At 34.0% G+C, this 14,273-nt stretch overlaps 1 protein-coding gene and 1 long non-coding RNA gene across 2 annotated transcripts; one reads left to right on the top strand and one right to left on the bottom strand.

Annotated features, from left to right (window-relative positions):
* Nucleotides 1–216: 216 nt before the first annotated feature.
* On the bottom strand, nt 217–6,955 carry LOC120075623 (metalloendopeptidase / zinc ion binding protein). Its single transcript, XM_039029189.2, has 17 exons — nt 6,221–6,955; nt 5,110–5,448; nt 4,859–5,002; nt 4,435–4,567; nt 4,236–4,349; nt 4,043–4,116; nt 3,889–3,963; nt 3,663–3,755; nt 3,493–3,553; nt 2,954–3,286; nt 2,623–2,749; nt 2,434–2,533; nt 2,085–2,154; nt 1,845–1,997; nt 1,666–1,761; nt 999–1,318; nt 217–848 (listed from the first exon to the last, which is right to left on the bottom strand). The coding sequence occupies exons 1-17, from the start codon at nt 6,299–6,301 to the stop codon at nt 600–602; spliced, it is 2,562 nt and encodes an 853-aa protein (XP_038885117.1). The 5' UTR covers nt 6,302–6,955; the 3' UTR covers nt 217–599.
* A 2,154-nt stretch (nt 6,956–9,109) lies between these two features.
* On the top strand, nt 9,110–13,380 carry LOC120075276 (uncharacterized). The gene is made up of 3 exons (XR_005481273.2): nt 9,110–9,268; nt 12,622–12,834; nt 13,151–13,380. It is a non-coding gene; the product is annotated as an uncharacterized LOC120075276 (long non-coding RNA).
* The last annotated feature ends 893 nt before the right edge of the window (nt 13,381–14,273 follow it).

Below are 14,273 nucleotides of genomic sequence, written 5' to 3'. Positions count from 1 at the left end.
TGTTACTCTTGATGTGCAATTCCTAACGGGATGAGCTCACATGTTCAAAATGAACTCTTAAGTCTTTTTTTATGATGTGGTTAATGATTTTATGTTTGTATGATCTCCAACTTCTACATCAATTTTACAACAAAACAAAATAAAAACTCTTTGCCTTTGAATATCAACTCCCAACACCAAGATTTTCTATGCAGAATTAGTAGAATGACCACAAAATAAGGAAAAAGAAACCTTTTTTTTTCTTTTTCATTTTTACTTTCTAATTTTCTTCAAGGGCCTTCGGCCAGATTATGTTATACATCAACAAAGCTTTCCCACCTTCACTTTTTCTTTTCTTTTTCTTTTTTTCTTTTTTTTCCATACACTTACAAATTCTCTCTACAAATAGCTTTCATTTTTGAAAGCCTAAAACTTGGCAACCTCTCAACCCAATTTTTTCCTTAAATCATTTTGGGTTGAGCAAACTCAAAACCTAAATCTAAGGCTTTTTGCATAGCCAACTCTACCCTAAGTTAAGACCCCTGGTAAGATTACAAACCCGATCGCGATAATAACAAAATCAAAAGAAGGAAACGGAAAAAGACCCTACTACAATGAAACTATTTTACAGACGTTCCTCCTTTCGAGGTGCTGTTACTTACGAATAAGTTACTCCGCAATCGATTAAACCACGACAATTTGATCTCACCGGACCCAGTGCATTGCCCTTCACCTTCCTCTTCGCTGCTGAAAAGGGTCTGATCAGAGCAGTCGAGCGATGCCCCACAAGCTAGATTGTACGACTGACAAGCGGAATGGCATACTCGGAGTCTGTTGTCACCATCTTGATCACACTTTTGTATGGAAATCTGAATACGAAAACGGCATGTAAGAAGTGAAATTTAAGAATAGATGGAGTCCATTTCATGAAACAGCATATCATGTTTAGTTCAAAGATCATGCGAAAGAAAAGTGCTGAGATTAGAGTGATTTGAAGAGGTTTAGGGTAGGCCACTTACCCAGCAAGCCAACTGCTTGGCAGCTGCATCGCAGTAGCTACCACCAAAGATGTTAAAAAGCTTCCGTGCACCACCGGGAAACAAACGGTGGTAATTTGGCATGACGACAACTTCCTCAAGCTGCTGTAGTATACTCGGTTCACTGGGTGCACAGTGTTGGCCAGTCATATCCCTTTGCAATACATTTCTGCAAACAGAGAGACTTGATAGAAGCCTGGAGCTGTTCTGACATGAATAGCCAGCATAATCCGAACAACGGAACTCGCAAATGCCATTATCACATACACCACCATGGAGGCTACATTGCTCATCACAAATAGCTGAGAGATCATGCCAAGGTGAATTTGTTAGGTTATAAAGTAGAAATGCAAATGCTACAAAGATGATAACATCTACCACAAGGCTCGATTCTTTCTTTCATATTTTAGTAACCAATGACTTATGGGATTCATACTACACAAATTTCTTACGCATACTTGGATGCCACAATTGCTTGATCAACTCCCACTTTATGTTGCTAGCTATCTTTTTCCTTGTTAGACCATAAAACCAAAATGAACTAAATAAAGAATATTACCATTTCTTGAACTTGATCACAATTAATTTCTCCATTATTAAAATAGAAATGAATGTCCAAGAAGTTCAAGAAACGTCAGAAGAGAAATACCCGTGGAGCAGTCGATACCAGTGTAACCGTTTCCACATTCACAAAGTCCATTAGAAAGACACCTTCCATGTCCACTACAGTTATTGGGACAAGATCCTGCAAATTAATTTACAAGTATAATTGAGCAAGCAACATCGAAGCATAAAATGAAATTATACGGGAAAGAAATAGATGCTCACGTTCGCTACAATCATGTCCATGATAGCCTAGAAAGCAAAAACACTTCCCACCTACACAATCTCCATTGAAATTGCAAGTATTGGGGCACTTTCCAGGCACTGAAACCGAGTCTTTGCTACAAAGTTCATGATATGCAGGGCAGACTAATTCACCTACGGTAAGAAAGTAATAATAAATTGTTAAATTTGTTGGACGGAAACCATTCCCAAAACAGAAGATTGATAAGGGTAGGAACTTGCCATTGAAGCCAGGGAACTGAACTGGTCCACCAGCTTCAGGGCATACTTTCCACATACCATCAACAGCCACCTACAAAGAAAATGATTAAATCAGATTGGAATCAATAGTGTTGAAAACAAATTCTTCAAAAAAAAAAATGTATCAAGCCTCATCATCTTGCCATCAGAACAAAACTGTTGCAATGTTATCCAATCACCAACTTCATCCAGCAAGCAGCAGAGACTTAGAGATATTATATAAAATGGTCCCTATTACTAGTATAAACTAGGAACTGATCATATATGCCTGTGATACTTTTTTTTAAATAGCATCGTGGGTACAATTAGATTGCCAAAATTCCCAAAGTACCTCCAATGAATTGTTAATGCACCGATGCTGATAACAACCATTTCCTTGGGTCATGGAACCTCTTACAAACCCAGTCCTCACAAGTGATGAGGCCATGCACCTGTATACCCGTTAGAAGAACTGTGGTTACCAACAAGATTATAAATCATCTTCATACACAAAGTGCACATTAACCATAACCATTCTTACCTTGAGTTACTTCCTCGTACTTCACCCAACATTCTGTCAGGTGCACGTGCACTGTTGGTGTCAGTGCACGACCCATCCGAGTAAGCCACAAAGTAAGTACAATAATCGGCCAATGATGATTGTCCCCCTACAGTAGAGAAATTACTATATTGGTGAAATTTTAATATCACAAAAGCGGTCAAATCAACCATTCATCTCTACATATATATACACACACACATATATATAGTAGTTTACTCCCAGAAATGGAAAGAAAGAAAAAGAATGACTTCACAGTAACGTAGTTCCAATTCAAAACATCTGCAAAACCATGAAATCTTCTCTTACTCACCCTTGTTAGGTTGGGGAAAATATCGAGCCCACTGAGGAAGATCCCCGCTATAGCTAACAATTGGACAGTAACCCTCTGCTTCCCTATTATATGTACATCCTGACAACTGTGTTGTGTTGCAATGGTATGCCCCCTTCCATAGATTGCAGGGGGAAGTGACAAAATCATTTCCCTGGTTGCGTCCCCAATCAAGACGATCTGCCATGCTATAGTTGGCCTGGTACCATCCACTATCTTCCAATAAAGCCAGCGTCATTTTCGAAACTACAGATCTTGTATCCACTGAACCAGTCATAATTTCATTCATCAGAAGCCTTTTCTCCCAGTGAGATCCTGAAAGAGAACATTAATGATATGTTGATCACTTTAAATTTCATGATACAACGATTTAGAAAATATCGTTTGCAGTAGTCAGGTTTAAGAATATATGTTTTCAGAAAAAGGCTACAATAGGTTGAGTAGACTGAAGTGCCACGTAGAAGAAAGGTGGGGACAGGTAGAAGAAAGGTGGCAGGAAAAAAAAAAACCAAGAGCAAAACCTGAAGTGCCACGTCCTCCTCCATCTTCAAGCTCTAAACCTGTGAAATTCTCTGAAAATGCCTGCCAAGGGAATTGCATATTGAATTTGCTTGGTTATTTAGTTTTCAAGAAGAATAATTCCCCCTCACCCCCAATCACGCACACCAGAAAGAACAAACAACGCACTCACCCCATAATGATATCTTGAATGCATAACAACTCGTGGTAGCACCACACGAGTCACTGTGCGCCCAAGTCTTTCATCCAAGACCTGTTCTGTTACCTGATGAATATACATCAATCCATAGGTCAATTTCACATAATCCAAAACCGTTTGAACATTCTGAGAGGGGAAAGCATTAGAAGTATATCTTATATTTTTATTACTCAAGTCATTAGCACTAGCTATAGGTTACCTGACTACGCCTTCTTTTCCTCTCATCTCTAAAATGGGCAAAGGCATGTGGATCAAAACCAAGAACGTGCATAACCTGTGAAGGATGGAACATGGTGATGAAAGAAATTAATAAACACTTTTTATTAACCAAACTATGCTTAAAACCCGCAAACCTCATGTATAAGAGTAGCTGATAGTAAGGTTTCTGCTTCAGCAGTCAAATGCCGAGGTGCAACATTCACATGTCCTGCAAAAGAAATTAACACTTTTCGTTTAGAAAATAAAAAGGTTCATATTCCATGCAGCTGTAGAAAATGTTCCGTCCTTCAAACAGTTCTCTCTCAAAAAAAAAAAATAATTAATTACCTGCAATTGCACGGCCCCATTGATCGCGTTCACATGCAACAGCCCAGGCAAGTGTGTTCCCAGTGGTAGGCCTTGTGGTCACTAAAAGAACCAAATCTGCATTGGGAATACCCTCTGCAGAAAACATACACAATGGTTACAGCCTAAAGATAGAGAGGAATCCCTTCTAAGGTGCATGTCAAAAAAACAATTAAAATACCTTCAACATATTCACGTGGCAGTTGCACACCTCCATCCTGTCCACAAGCAGAATATCCACTTAGACGCAAGTTCCCTTTCACGGGTTCAACGGCTAATGCCCTTCTAAACCAATCTGCTGTCTGACCTAAAGCCTGCATTGAGAAGCCTTCTAAATCAATTTCCATATCAGAGCCTATGCTCCAAGAAAACTTAATGAGAAATGTATAAAGAATGCCAAAGAAATATAGATATGAAGTGTCTTTTCACAAGCTTCAGTTGTTTTCCCGTTGATAAATGCCTAATGTCAATTAACCTTTTTGCTTATCATAACAATTTGACAGCTTAAATGAAGGAAATCAAGCATATGACAAAAGAAGAAAGGGTAGAATAAAATATAAAACAAAGCATGATATACAGGGAAGGTAATTAGCACTGCATAATACCTTGTGCAGTCGATGCCTTTTGTCCTCCCCAGATATATCATCAAAAGTGCAATTATACCAGCAGTCACCCGAAATTGGAGGGTTATTATGAGGATTGCAAGAAGGAGAGCCCAAAAAAGAACTAGTGACAGGAGGTTCTCCAAGCTGCTTGGAGAAAACAAAAGGTACAACATAGACAGAAAACTCATGGTCAATATCGAAACTGTGTTGGGTAGACACATTAGTTAAAAAGTTTCAAGGTCCTGTTTCACCTTCACAATGTCGCCAACTTTTTGGCAATCTCTATCAGGAGAATGACCAACGGCATCATAATTCAGATATATTCTGATAGGTTGTTTTGCACTCTTTTGCTGATCCGATAATTCTGAAACTCCAAGCAATGCTCTGCCCTTTCTATGAAGGGGTTTTGCATTACCAGAGACGTGGTAAACTTGGGGTGTAACAGAGTATACCTTGAGCCCAGGTCGCCTTTTTTGCTCTAGTATCTGATCATGGATGCAGGAATGTGAAACAATGCTTTCAGCTCCCCTTTCTAACTGGCGACCTTCAGATTTTGCATATGCAACATCCAAAGCCAGAAGAAGCAAAATCTGTACGAGGACAACATAAACTGAAAATTATGAATCCCAGAGAAATCCAGACATATACTTCGTGGTCAAAACAAAAATAATAAGTTTAGAGAGGCAAAAGTTGAAGCTTAAACTCCCGAATTCTCTGAAGATTGGAATACACAACTACCAATATCCTGTCTGGTAAAATGAGATCTTACAGAAATTAGATCAAAGAGGAAAACCCCTTAAAACTCTATTGAACTTAAAGGAAACCACTGGTTCTTTCTCCCAACATTGTGAAAGAAATCTCCTTCAACCTCGAGAATCAGCAACCCCAAAACCTTAAACAGAAAAGGGAAACAGAACAGCACTTTCAAGCATTAACATCCGTTTCCCTTGACTTCAAAAATTAAATAAACGAACTCCCGAAAGAGAGAGAGAGGAGAGATTTAGAAGAGAAGAGATGGGAAAATTACAAATTACTTTCTAAAATCCAAACTTCCACAGAAAATAAGCGGGGAAAAAAAACTTAACAGCAGTTTCTTGAATTGTTCAGGATAAAACGCACAGCCAAGACATCTTTAAACGTGCACTGGCAATGCCAGTCCAACAATTGCAGAACTTCCTCTGCTTCCAAATAATTTTCAGACCCAGAAAGAGCGAGCTTAGTGAACATTTTTGCTATTTAGAGAAGATGAAATCCAGTCCAGAGAAACCCTAAACCTAAATCTCCACCCCCAACATAGCCAAAATGATTACCCACCGAACTTTACTAAAAAAAAACAAACACCAGTCACCACAAAGAGCTCACCTCAAATACAACAACGGTGAAACGGATCTTAGCATCAAATTTACGAGCAGTACATAGACTACACCGAATCGTCTCCTCCATTAAGAGTCGAAGAAGACTGAAACACTAACAGAATCAATCCCATCAAATCGCCGGCGATTTTCCGATCGGGTCCAAAACCCAGTAAAACCAAACACTATTCTGCATTATAAAGTAGTTAGAAGTGTAATGAAACACGAAGAAAGATGAGCTAGGAAAGAGCGTTTGGAGTAAAAGATGAGATAATTCAAAGGTAGTGATGAAATGGGAAGGTGGGGGTCCTTGATTTCTCCGACCCAGTAGAAATTTTAAGACTGATTCAAATCTGGAGCTCGTCAACGTACGGATAAGCAACCCCAAAGCAAGAATTTGGTCTAAACAAGCACCTGAGAGCTCTCTCAGAGAAGAAAATGAGGAAAGAGAAGAAGGAAAAATAGTGACTGTGAATGGGAAAGCGCTTAAGAAAGCAAAAAACAACAAATATCCAAGGGATTGAGTGGGGGTGGGTGGGGAAGATCAAATTTTTTTACACTACACACAAAAAAAAACAATTTTTTTCACTAAGAAAAAATTTAAAGCCATAAGAAATTAAATAAAAAATATCTGGTCGCTACCTTACCATTTGTTGCTTGGAACTACAAAAACCCCCATTTTACCTTACCGCCACGCCTCTCTCTCTCTCTCTCTCTTTTTTCCTTTTTTTTTTCCCTTCTCTTTGGACCAAAGATCATAATTTATGTTATTATTTATTGATGATTTATTAGGTTTAAAATGTCGGACTTTATCTTCAAAAAAAAGTTTGGACTTTCTAAATTGTACATTATTCAATGTTTAAAAGCGATAAAAATCTCTTTTAAAAAAAAGGAAGTAAATTGTTAAGAAAAGAGCATGAAATGGTAAAGATAATAATAAGAAATAAATAACATAAATGGTACGTGATAATTGTACTAATCTTATATCTATTTATATATATATATATATAATAAGGGTAACGTTTATGATCTTACATGTTTTTTTTAAAAAAATTACTATATCTATTTATATAAAAAAAATTATAATAAATAAGAAGATGGAAATTCAAATATTTGATTTTAAACATTTTTTAAAAAGTTTTTTAGGGAAATTATGACTAGTTGTACACGGTGCAAATTTAACACCCATAAATTATATGTGTGTTTAAATATTAATGCAAAAAAGGTAAATCATTAAATGTTATGTTTTTATCCATTACATATAGAGTGAAAATTAAAGTCCATCTCATACTAAAAAGAGAAACAATTAAAAGTTTTTTTTATCTTGTAATATGTGGGTTTTTAATACGGTTTTATCTTATAATATTGACTTTTACAATATGTGTGCTAATTTCATCATAATCTTTAAATTTGGAAAATTATCATATTTGTTCTCTATATATATCTCTATCTCTACGATGTTAAAAGGGTTATGTAGGAATAATTTTTACATGTTCTTTTCGTCTCTACATTTTTCATAAATTTTGATATCTCCCTTTATTGAGTGGTTGTGATTTGTTGAGTATAGGTGTCCATTTGAAAGATGGTGGATGTGACTTTTCCAATTTTTAATTTACAAAATAAATTTATATATTTAAAAAAACAAAGTCTCGAGTCGAAAGTGCAATTGATATTGAGGGAATGTATCTCTCTGACATAGGATGCAATAAATGTCAATTGTATGCATGTATTTGTGGTGGAGGTGGTTACGCATATCTAATTGGTGCAACGATTATTCCCATGTATATGTGAGATGCACAAAAACAAAATAAATACTTGCATTTACATTCTTAAAAAACAATTATGTGAGATCCAAATCTTAGAGATTTTTTTTTAAAAAAACATAGAAATTAATTGAATGAAAGTAGTCATTAGTATAGTGAGACAATGCATTATTTTGTGTGACTTCACGGTAGATATATAATAATACTAAAACAAAATTATTACATTATATATATTACAATATTGGAATACCGACATATTAATTTAATGGTTTAATTATATATATATATTATCTTTTTACACTACACATAAGATTTTTTTTAAGGGCAATATGAAAATATTGAAATAAAAATCATTACATTATTAACTTTTAAAAGTTGATGGTAACTAAAATAAAACGGTGTAATGTTTATTTATTTTATACTAAAAAATCACTATTTTAAAAAAATAGAACTACAAGATTTCACGTACATTGCATGTGTTACTTGATTAGTAAAATCATAAATTACGTTATTTTATAAAACTATTATTAAATTATGTATTTTACAAAATTGTTATCGTTCTATTATTCATGTATTAATACATTGTGTACAAATACGTGTCACTTAAATGCTAATTAAGACGTGAAATTTAATTAACCAATCAACAAAATTCGACTAACCCATCAATAAAATGTATTTTTCAACTAGCATGCTACATATTCATATACGTCGACAAAATAATAATTCCACATCATATTAACTTTATTTGCAATTTAAATGATTAAACCAAATAGAGGAAACTAATAAAAATTAGGACAATTGATATTTAAAGCAAAAGAATTAATTTTTGACATGTCATTGCATTTAATAATCAATTAAACTTAATTATTGGCTTTACTCTTTAGCCACATGCAATGATCTTGAAAACAAATTTATCAATAATTTTCAATAAAATAAATCAAAATCTGAATGAATACCCTTTTTATTAAATATAATTTTAAATAACAAAATTAGTCCCTAAAATTTTGTAAAAGTTAGGATATTAGTCCTTATAATTAGGATTTAATCCTTTAAATATAATTCAAACATTTAACGGTAAAACATAAAGAATTAAAGAAATTTTACAATAAAATAAGAATAAAGATAGAATAGTTGTTAAATAAAAAGTAGAAGAATCAATTACTTCGGTTGACTTGACACGGTTGCCGAGAAGATGGAAGAAGAAGGGGAAAGGGAAGGAATCGAAGCGAAGCTTTTGATTTTCTTGGATGAATCAATTTTTTTTTTTTAGGGACAAAGAACGCGCCATCGGAAAGGTAACTTTTCTTCTTTTCGTTAGGTTGAAGCATTGGATTAGTATTAATCGAGTTCTAAGCGTAGGGTTAGGAATTACGTGAATTAGATTTCTTGGTTTCGAACAATTCTCAAAACCCATTAAACCAATTCCTTGATTTGGGTTCGGTATTTTCTTCAAACCCATTTTTACAAGCTTCCCATTTGTCAATAATCTATCTCAATTTCATTCACCCCCTCCCCCATATGTGATCCATATCTCTGATTCGTTTCCTCAGAAAATCCAAAGAATCGAATTGTTTATGGAAAACCACAGGAATCATTGAAAGTTAGAGAAGGGGTGTTTAGTGGGGAAGGGAAAAATTTTAGGAGAAAATTCCACGTACGGAAGATGTTTGTGAAAATGCCCGAGAGAGAAAAACAATGTTTTTCAGCATGTGGACTGTGGCTCTGTTTTATACAATTTGTTTTCTAAGCATATTTTGACTGTGGAACTGGAAAGGGACTTTTGGAATCCAACCCACTTTGCTTTAATTGCACAAATTGCTGAGTGGAAGGATTTGACTGCAACTCATGCACTAATAATGATTTATTATTATTAGCCTCTCTGTCTATTTCTTATGTCAATTATTAGAAACTTCCTGCCCCCAGTTTGGTATTTACCCACTAGCTTTTCAGGGCTGAATCTTTCAGATCTATTTGAAATATCAACCCAGATCTGAATCCACCTTGATTCATTGATACCCATCTGCATATTCAAATCATCCCAACAAGAACAAACTACTAAAAATACTCTACTGTTCTTTCTTTTGGTTTCATTTTTATTTGTCAGTATACACATCTTTAACGTTAGTCGTCCTTGAAATTGTTGAGAGTTGTTGATTCAATTCTGTGTCAACTGAATCCCCAAGGTCACTACTGACTCTCACGTTCTATACGCTTTCCAGCTCCTATTTTTCCACCAGTTTTCCCCTAAGAAAGTGAAAGTGCTTAGAAAAGTTAGGTCGGAGTGATGATAAAGTTTTTGAATGTAAAAATTGGTGGGTGTGAAATCTGCTTTGATGTTGGAAAAGAAAAGTGATCAGAATCAGAATCATCCACCCATTGGAGCTAACCAAACAACCTCTAACTAATCTAATCAATTCCCCCAAAGCTATTTCCCAATAACAAACAATAATGTTATGGTTCAGTTTGCCAAGCTTAATTTGGTGAGAGCAGTTGGGTGGGTCTTGACATCATTTTACCAAATAAACTTTTAGTTAGCTCCCATTTGGTTGCCTACCATCGTTCCATTAGTGTTCCTTTTCTTTAATGAAATATATCGATATTTTGATATACATAGTCATCATATTTTTCTCTTTTTTCTTTTTCTTTTTTAATAGGACAAGATTCATCCCATTCCCATTTCAATTACTTGAATTTTTAAGTCTTTCAAATCTTACCCATATAGTTGGCCTAAACTTCAAAGTCACAATCTCTCATCTTATTCTTATCCAAATGTATCAGTAATCTACTTTTATGTGATTCCCTGGGCTTCATTTATTAACAATTTTAGAATTGTTTCAAGGCCGTTTGGTTAGAGAATTTTCTATATGGAAATTAACACAGACATTCAAATCTCATATTTGTTTCACTATTTTAAACTTTTTGCCTAGAATAACCTATTTTTAGGCATCATCATTTCCCACATAGAAGGATTTTTTTTATTCCCTTCCAAAACTATGGATTTTCCTTTTTCATCTCTTCATCTATTTTTCATTTTATATATAATTTCACTTTAAATATAGTTAATTAATTGATTAACATTAATTAAATAAAAATAATATAAATATTTATTTTAATAATTCAATACTAATATATTGAAATATTTACTGGACTTGTTTTTATAATAAAATTTATTAAATGAATAGAATTATTTTTTATATAAATTATTATTTTATTAACCAACAGTATTTTAAATATATTTAATTAGTAGACTAGAATTAGTTAAATTTAGTCCATATAAAACTTCATTTTTTTAATAATAATAATTTATTACTTTATTGTTTTTATAAATAATCAAATAATTTTTTATTATGATTAATTTTTATTACTTCATTAATTATTAACATATCATATTTACAAAACACTTTTTTAGTATTCTTTATTAATATGTTATATTTTTATCTATTATTTCCACGGTTTATTTAATATATTGTTTCTTAAAAAATATTTTTTATATTATTTAATTTAATTTAAAATTACTAATTTTGAACTCAATTAATTATAAAAATGATTAAGTATTAAATTATAATTAGTATGATGTTCATTAATTACGTTAATTAGTTAATTTTGATTATAAATTACTCAATCTTCGAATATTTTATAATTAAAATTATTATTAATTCATAGTTAATTAATTTTTTAACGATATATTGGATGTTTTTTATTATTTAATTTATTAATCTATTATAATTATAATAAGATTTTCATGCTTAATTTCATAAATTAAATACAAACACAATTGTTGATGATAGCATTCTCATGTACAAACCAAACACAGTCATCTTTGATTACCACACATCCTATTCCCAAGTATCCTTTATTCCCAAACATCTATAGAACCTTAACCCCTATTTTTAAAAAAAAAATAGCCAATTTAAAAAACAAACATGGGTTTTTTTTTAATAGGGCAAATATGAATTAATACCCCTGAACTTTGGAAATTGTATCGATTTAAACCCTAAACTAAGAATTGTATCAATATAAATCTTAAACTTTGAGGGTTCTATCAATTTAAACTCTAAACTTTGGGATTTGTATCGATTTAAACTCCTAATTAATAATTATATCAATTTAAACATTGAACTTTCATAAATATATCAATTTAAACCCTGAACATTCATAAAACATGATGGAGGGGTTTAAGTTGATACAATTATAAAAGTTTGGAGTTTAAATCGATAAATTCATAAAAGTTTAGGGTTTAAAAGGATACGATAATGATTTTGAGGTTTAAATTGAATACAATCCCAAAAGTTCATGGTTTAAATTGATACAATTATTAGTTTAGGGCTTAAATTGATACAATACCCAGTTCAATGGTATAAATTGATATTTGTCTTTAATCTTAATATTAAAGGGATTTGAGATATTTTGTTGTTGGATTATAGGTTGTTGCAAAACGTTGTTTAGCCCCAAGGACATTTTAATCTTTTATTTATTGTCTACAGTCTAGGGTTTCTGACATACGGCTATTTATATATGTTCATATATTGAGTAGTGTGTATCAAAAATCAATAAAAACTCTCTATCGTGGTTTTTTCTCCCTAGCCTAGGGTTTTCCACGTAACTTTGGTGTTCTTTCTTCTACTTTTTATTTTCAATATGATATCAGAGCAAGGTGATGATACCGTAGTTCAGTCACCAACTATGGCACACAAAAGACCAATGCTGGAAATTACACGACCGTCCACCAAATGGCAAGCGACGTCCTCCAAATGATAAGTCTAAATCTGAGCTCTCGTTAGTGAAGCTATTAATGGTGCTCCCCAAGTGACCAGTTATGTTGATCCAAGTACAGTTGGGATCGACAATATTGTCCAATCAGGTACTCCTCAATCCTTTAGTTTCTTTGTTGAGGAGATGAATCCTGGATTATTGACTCAGGAGCGACTGATCACTTAACCGGATCATTTGACCAATTCCTCTCCTATTATCCAAGCGCTGGAAATGAGAGAATATGAATTGCATATGGGTCTTTTGCCCCCGTTGCTGGGAAGGGTCACTTGTCTTCGATTCAGGGGTTGATTTTACATAATGTTTTACATGTGCCAAAGATCTCTTATAATTTGCTATCGATAAGTAAAATAATCAGAGATTTGAACTGCAAAGTTGTTTTCTCACCAGATGATGTTTTGTTTCAGGACCTGAGCTTGGGGAAGACGATTGGCACTCTCCAGCACGATAGGGGCTCTATTTCCTTTCTGATGATGCTTCTTCTAGGAGTTTGTCTAGGATTAGTTTGTTATCTTCTCTTACTGTTTATGAAACTGACTAATTATTATGGCACTTTCGTATTGGACATCCAAGCTTTCATTATATGAAATACTTGTTTCCCCACTTTATTTCGTAATGTGAATGTGTATCTTTATCTCGTGATGTTTGTATTCGTGCTAAGCAACGTAGGGCCTCTTTTACTTCTCAACCCTATAAACCTTCCCGACTTTTTCCATTTCATACATAGTGATGTTTGGGGTACGTCTAATGTCACATTTGTGTCAGGTAAACGGTGGTTTGTCACCTTTATTGACGACCACACTCGTCTTACATGGGTGTTTCTCCTTACTGACAAATCTGAAGTGACAACGGCGTTCCAACAATTTTACGCTACTATCGAAACTCAATTCAACACTAAAATTGTCATTCTTTAAAGTGATAATAGACGTGAGTTTATTAATCAGTCTCTTCGTGAGTTTTTGACTTCTAAAGGCATCATCCACCAAAATTCATGTGCTTATACCTCTCAACAGAATGGGGTGGCTGAGCACAAAAATCGCCACCTTGTTGAAGTACCCTGATCTCTCATAATACCTGCGTTCTAAGTAGCCTAATCTCTCATAATACCTGCGTTCTTACCCTCGTATCTATGGGGAGATGTTGTATTTACTGCAGCTCATCTCATCAATTAGATGCCCTTCCATGTGCTTAAATTTCAAACACCCATAGAGTGTTTTAAAGAGTCTTTCTTGTCCACTTGCCTTTTCCCAGATGTTCCCCTTAGGGTGTTTTCCTGTACCGTTTTTGTTCATAATCATGGTCCTCACTGGAGTAAGTTTGCTCCTCGGGCCCAAAAGTATGTGTTTGTTGGGTATCCCCTTCATCAACGGGGCTATAAGTGTTTTCAGCCTTCCTCTTGAAATTATTTTGTCACCATGGACGCCACCTTTCTCAAGGACAAACTTTTTTTTTTTCCGTTTGTCCTCTTTAAGGGGACTGCTAGTGAAAAGGCTTACACATCCACCTATTCTGTTCCTATAGATTTGTTTC

This window comes from Benincasa hispida, chromosome 4 (assembly GCF_027475165.1).
Source record: "Benincasa hispida cultivar pf3 chromosome 4, pf3_genome.v1.1, whole genome shotgun sequence".
NCBI lineage: Eukaryota > Viridiplantae > Streptophyta > Magnoliopsida > Cucurbitales > Cucurbitaceae > Benincasa > Benincasa hispida.
The sequence above is the reverse complement of the archived record's forward strand: the minus strand, read 5'-3'. Positions and strand labels throughout refer to the sequence as shown.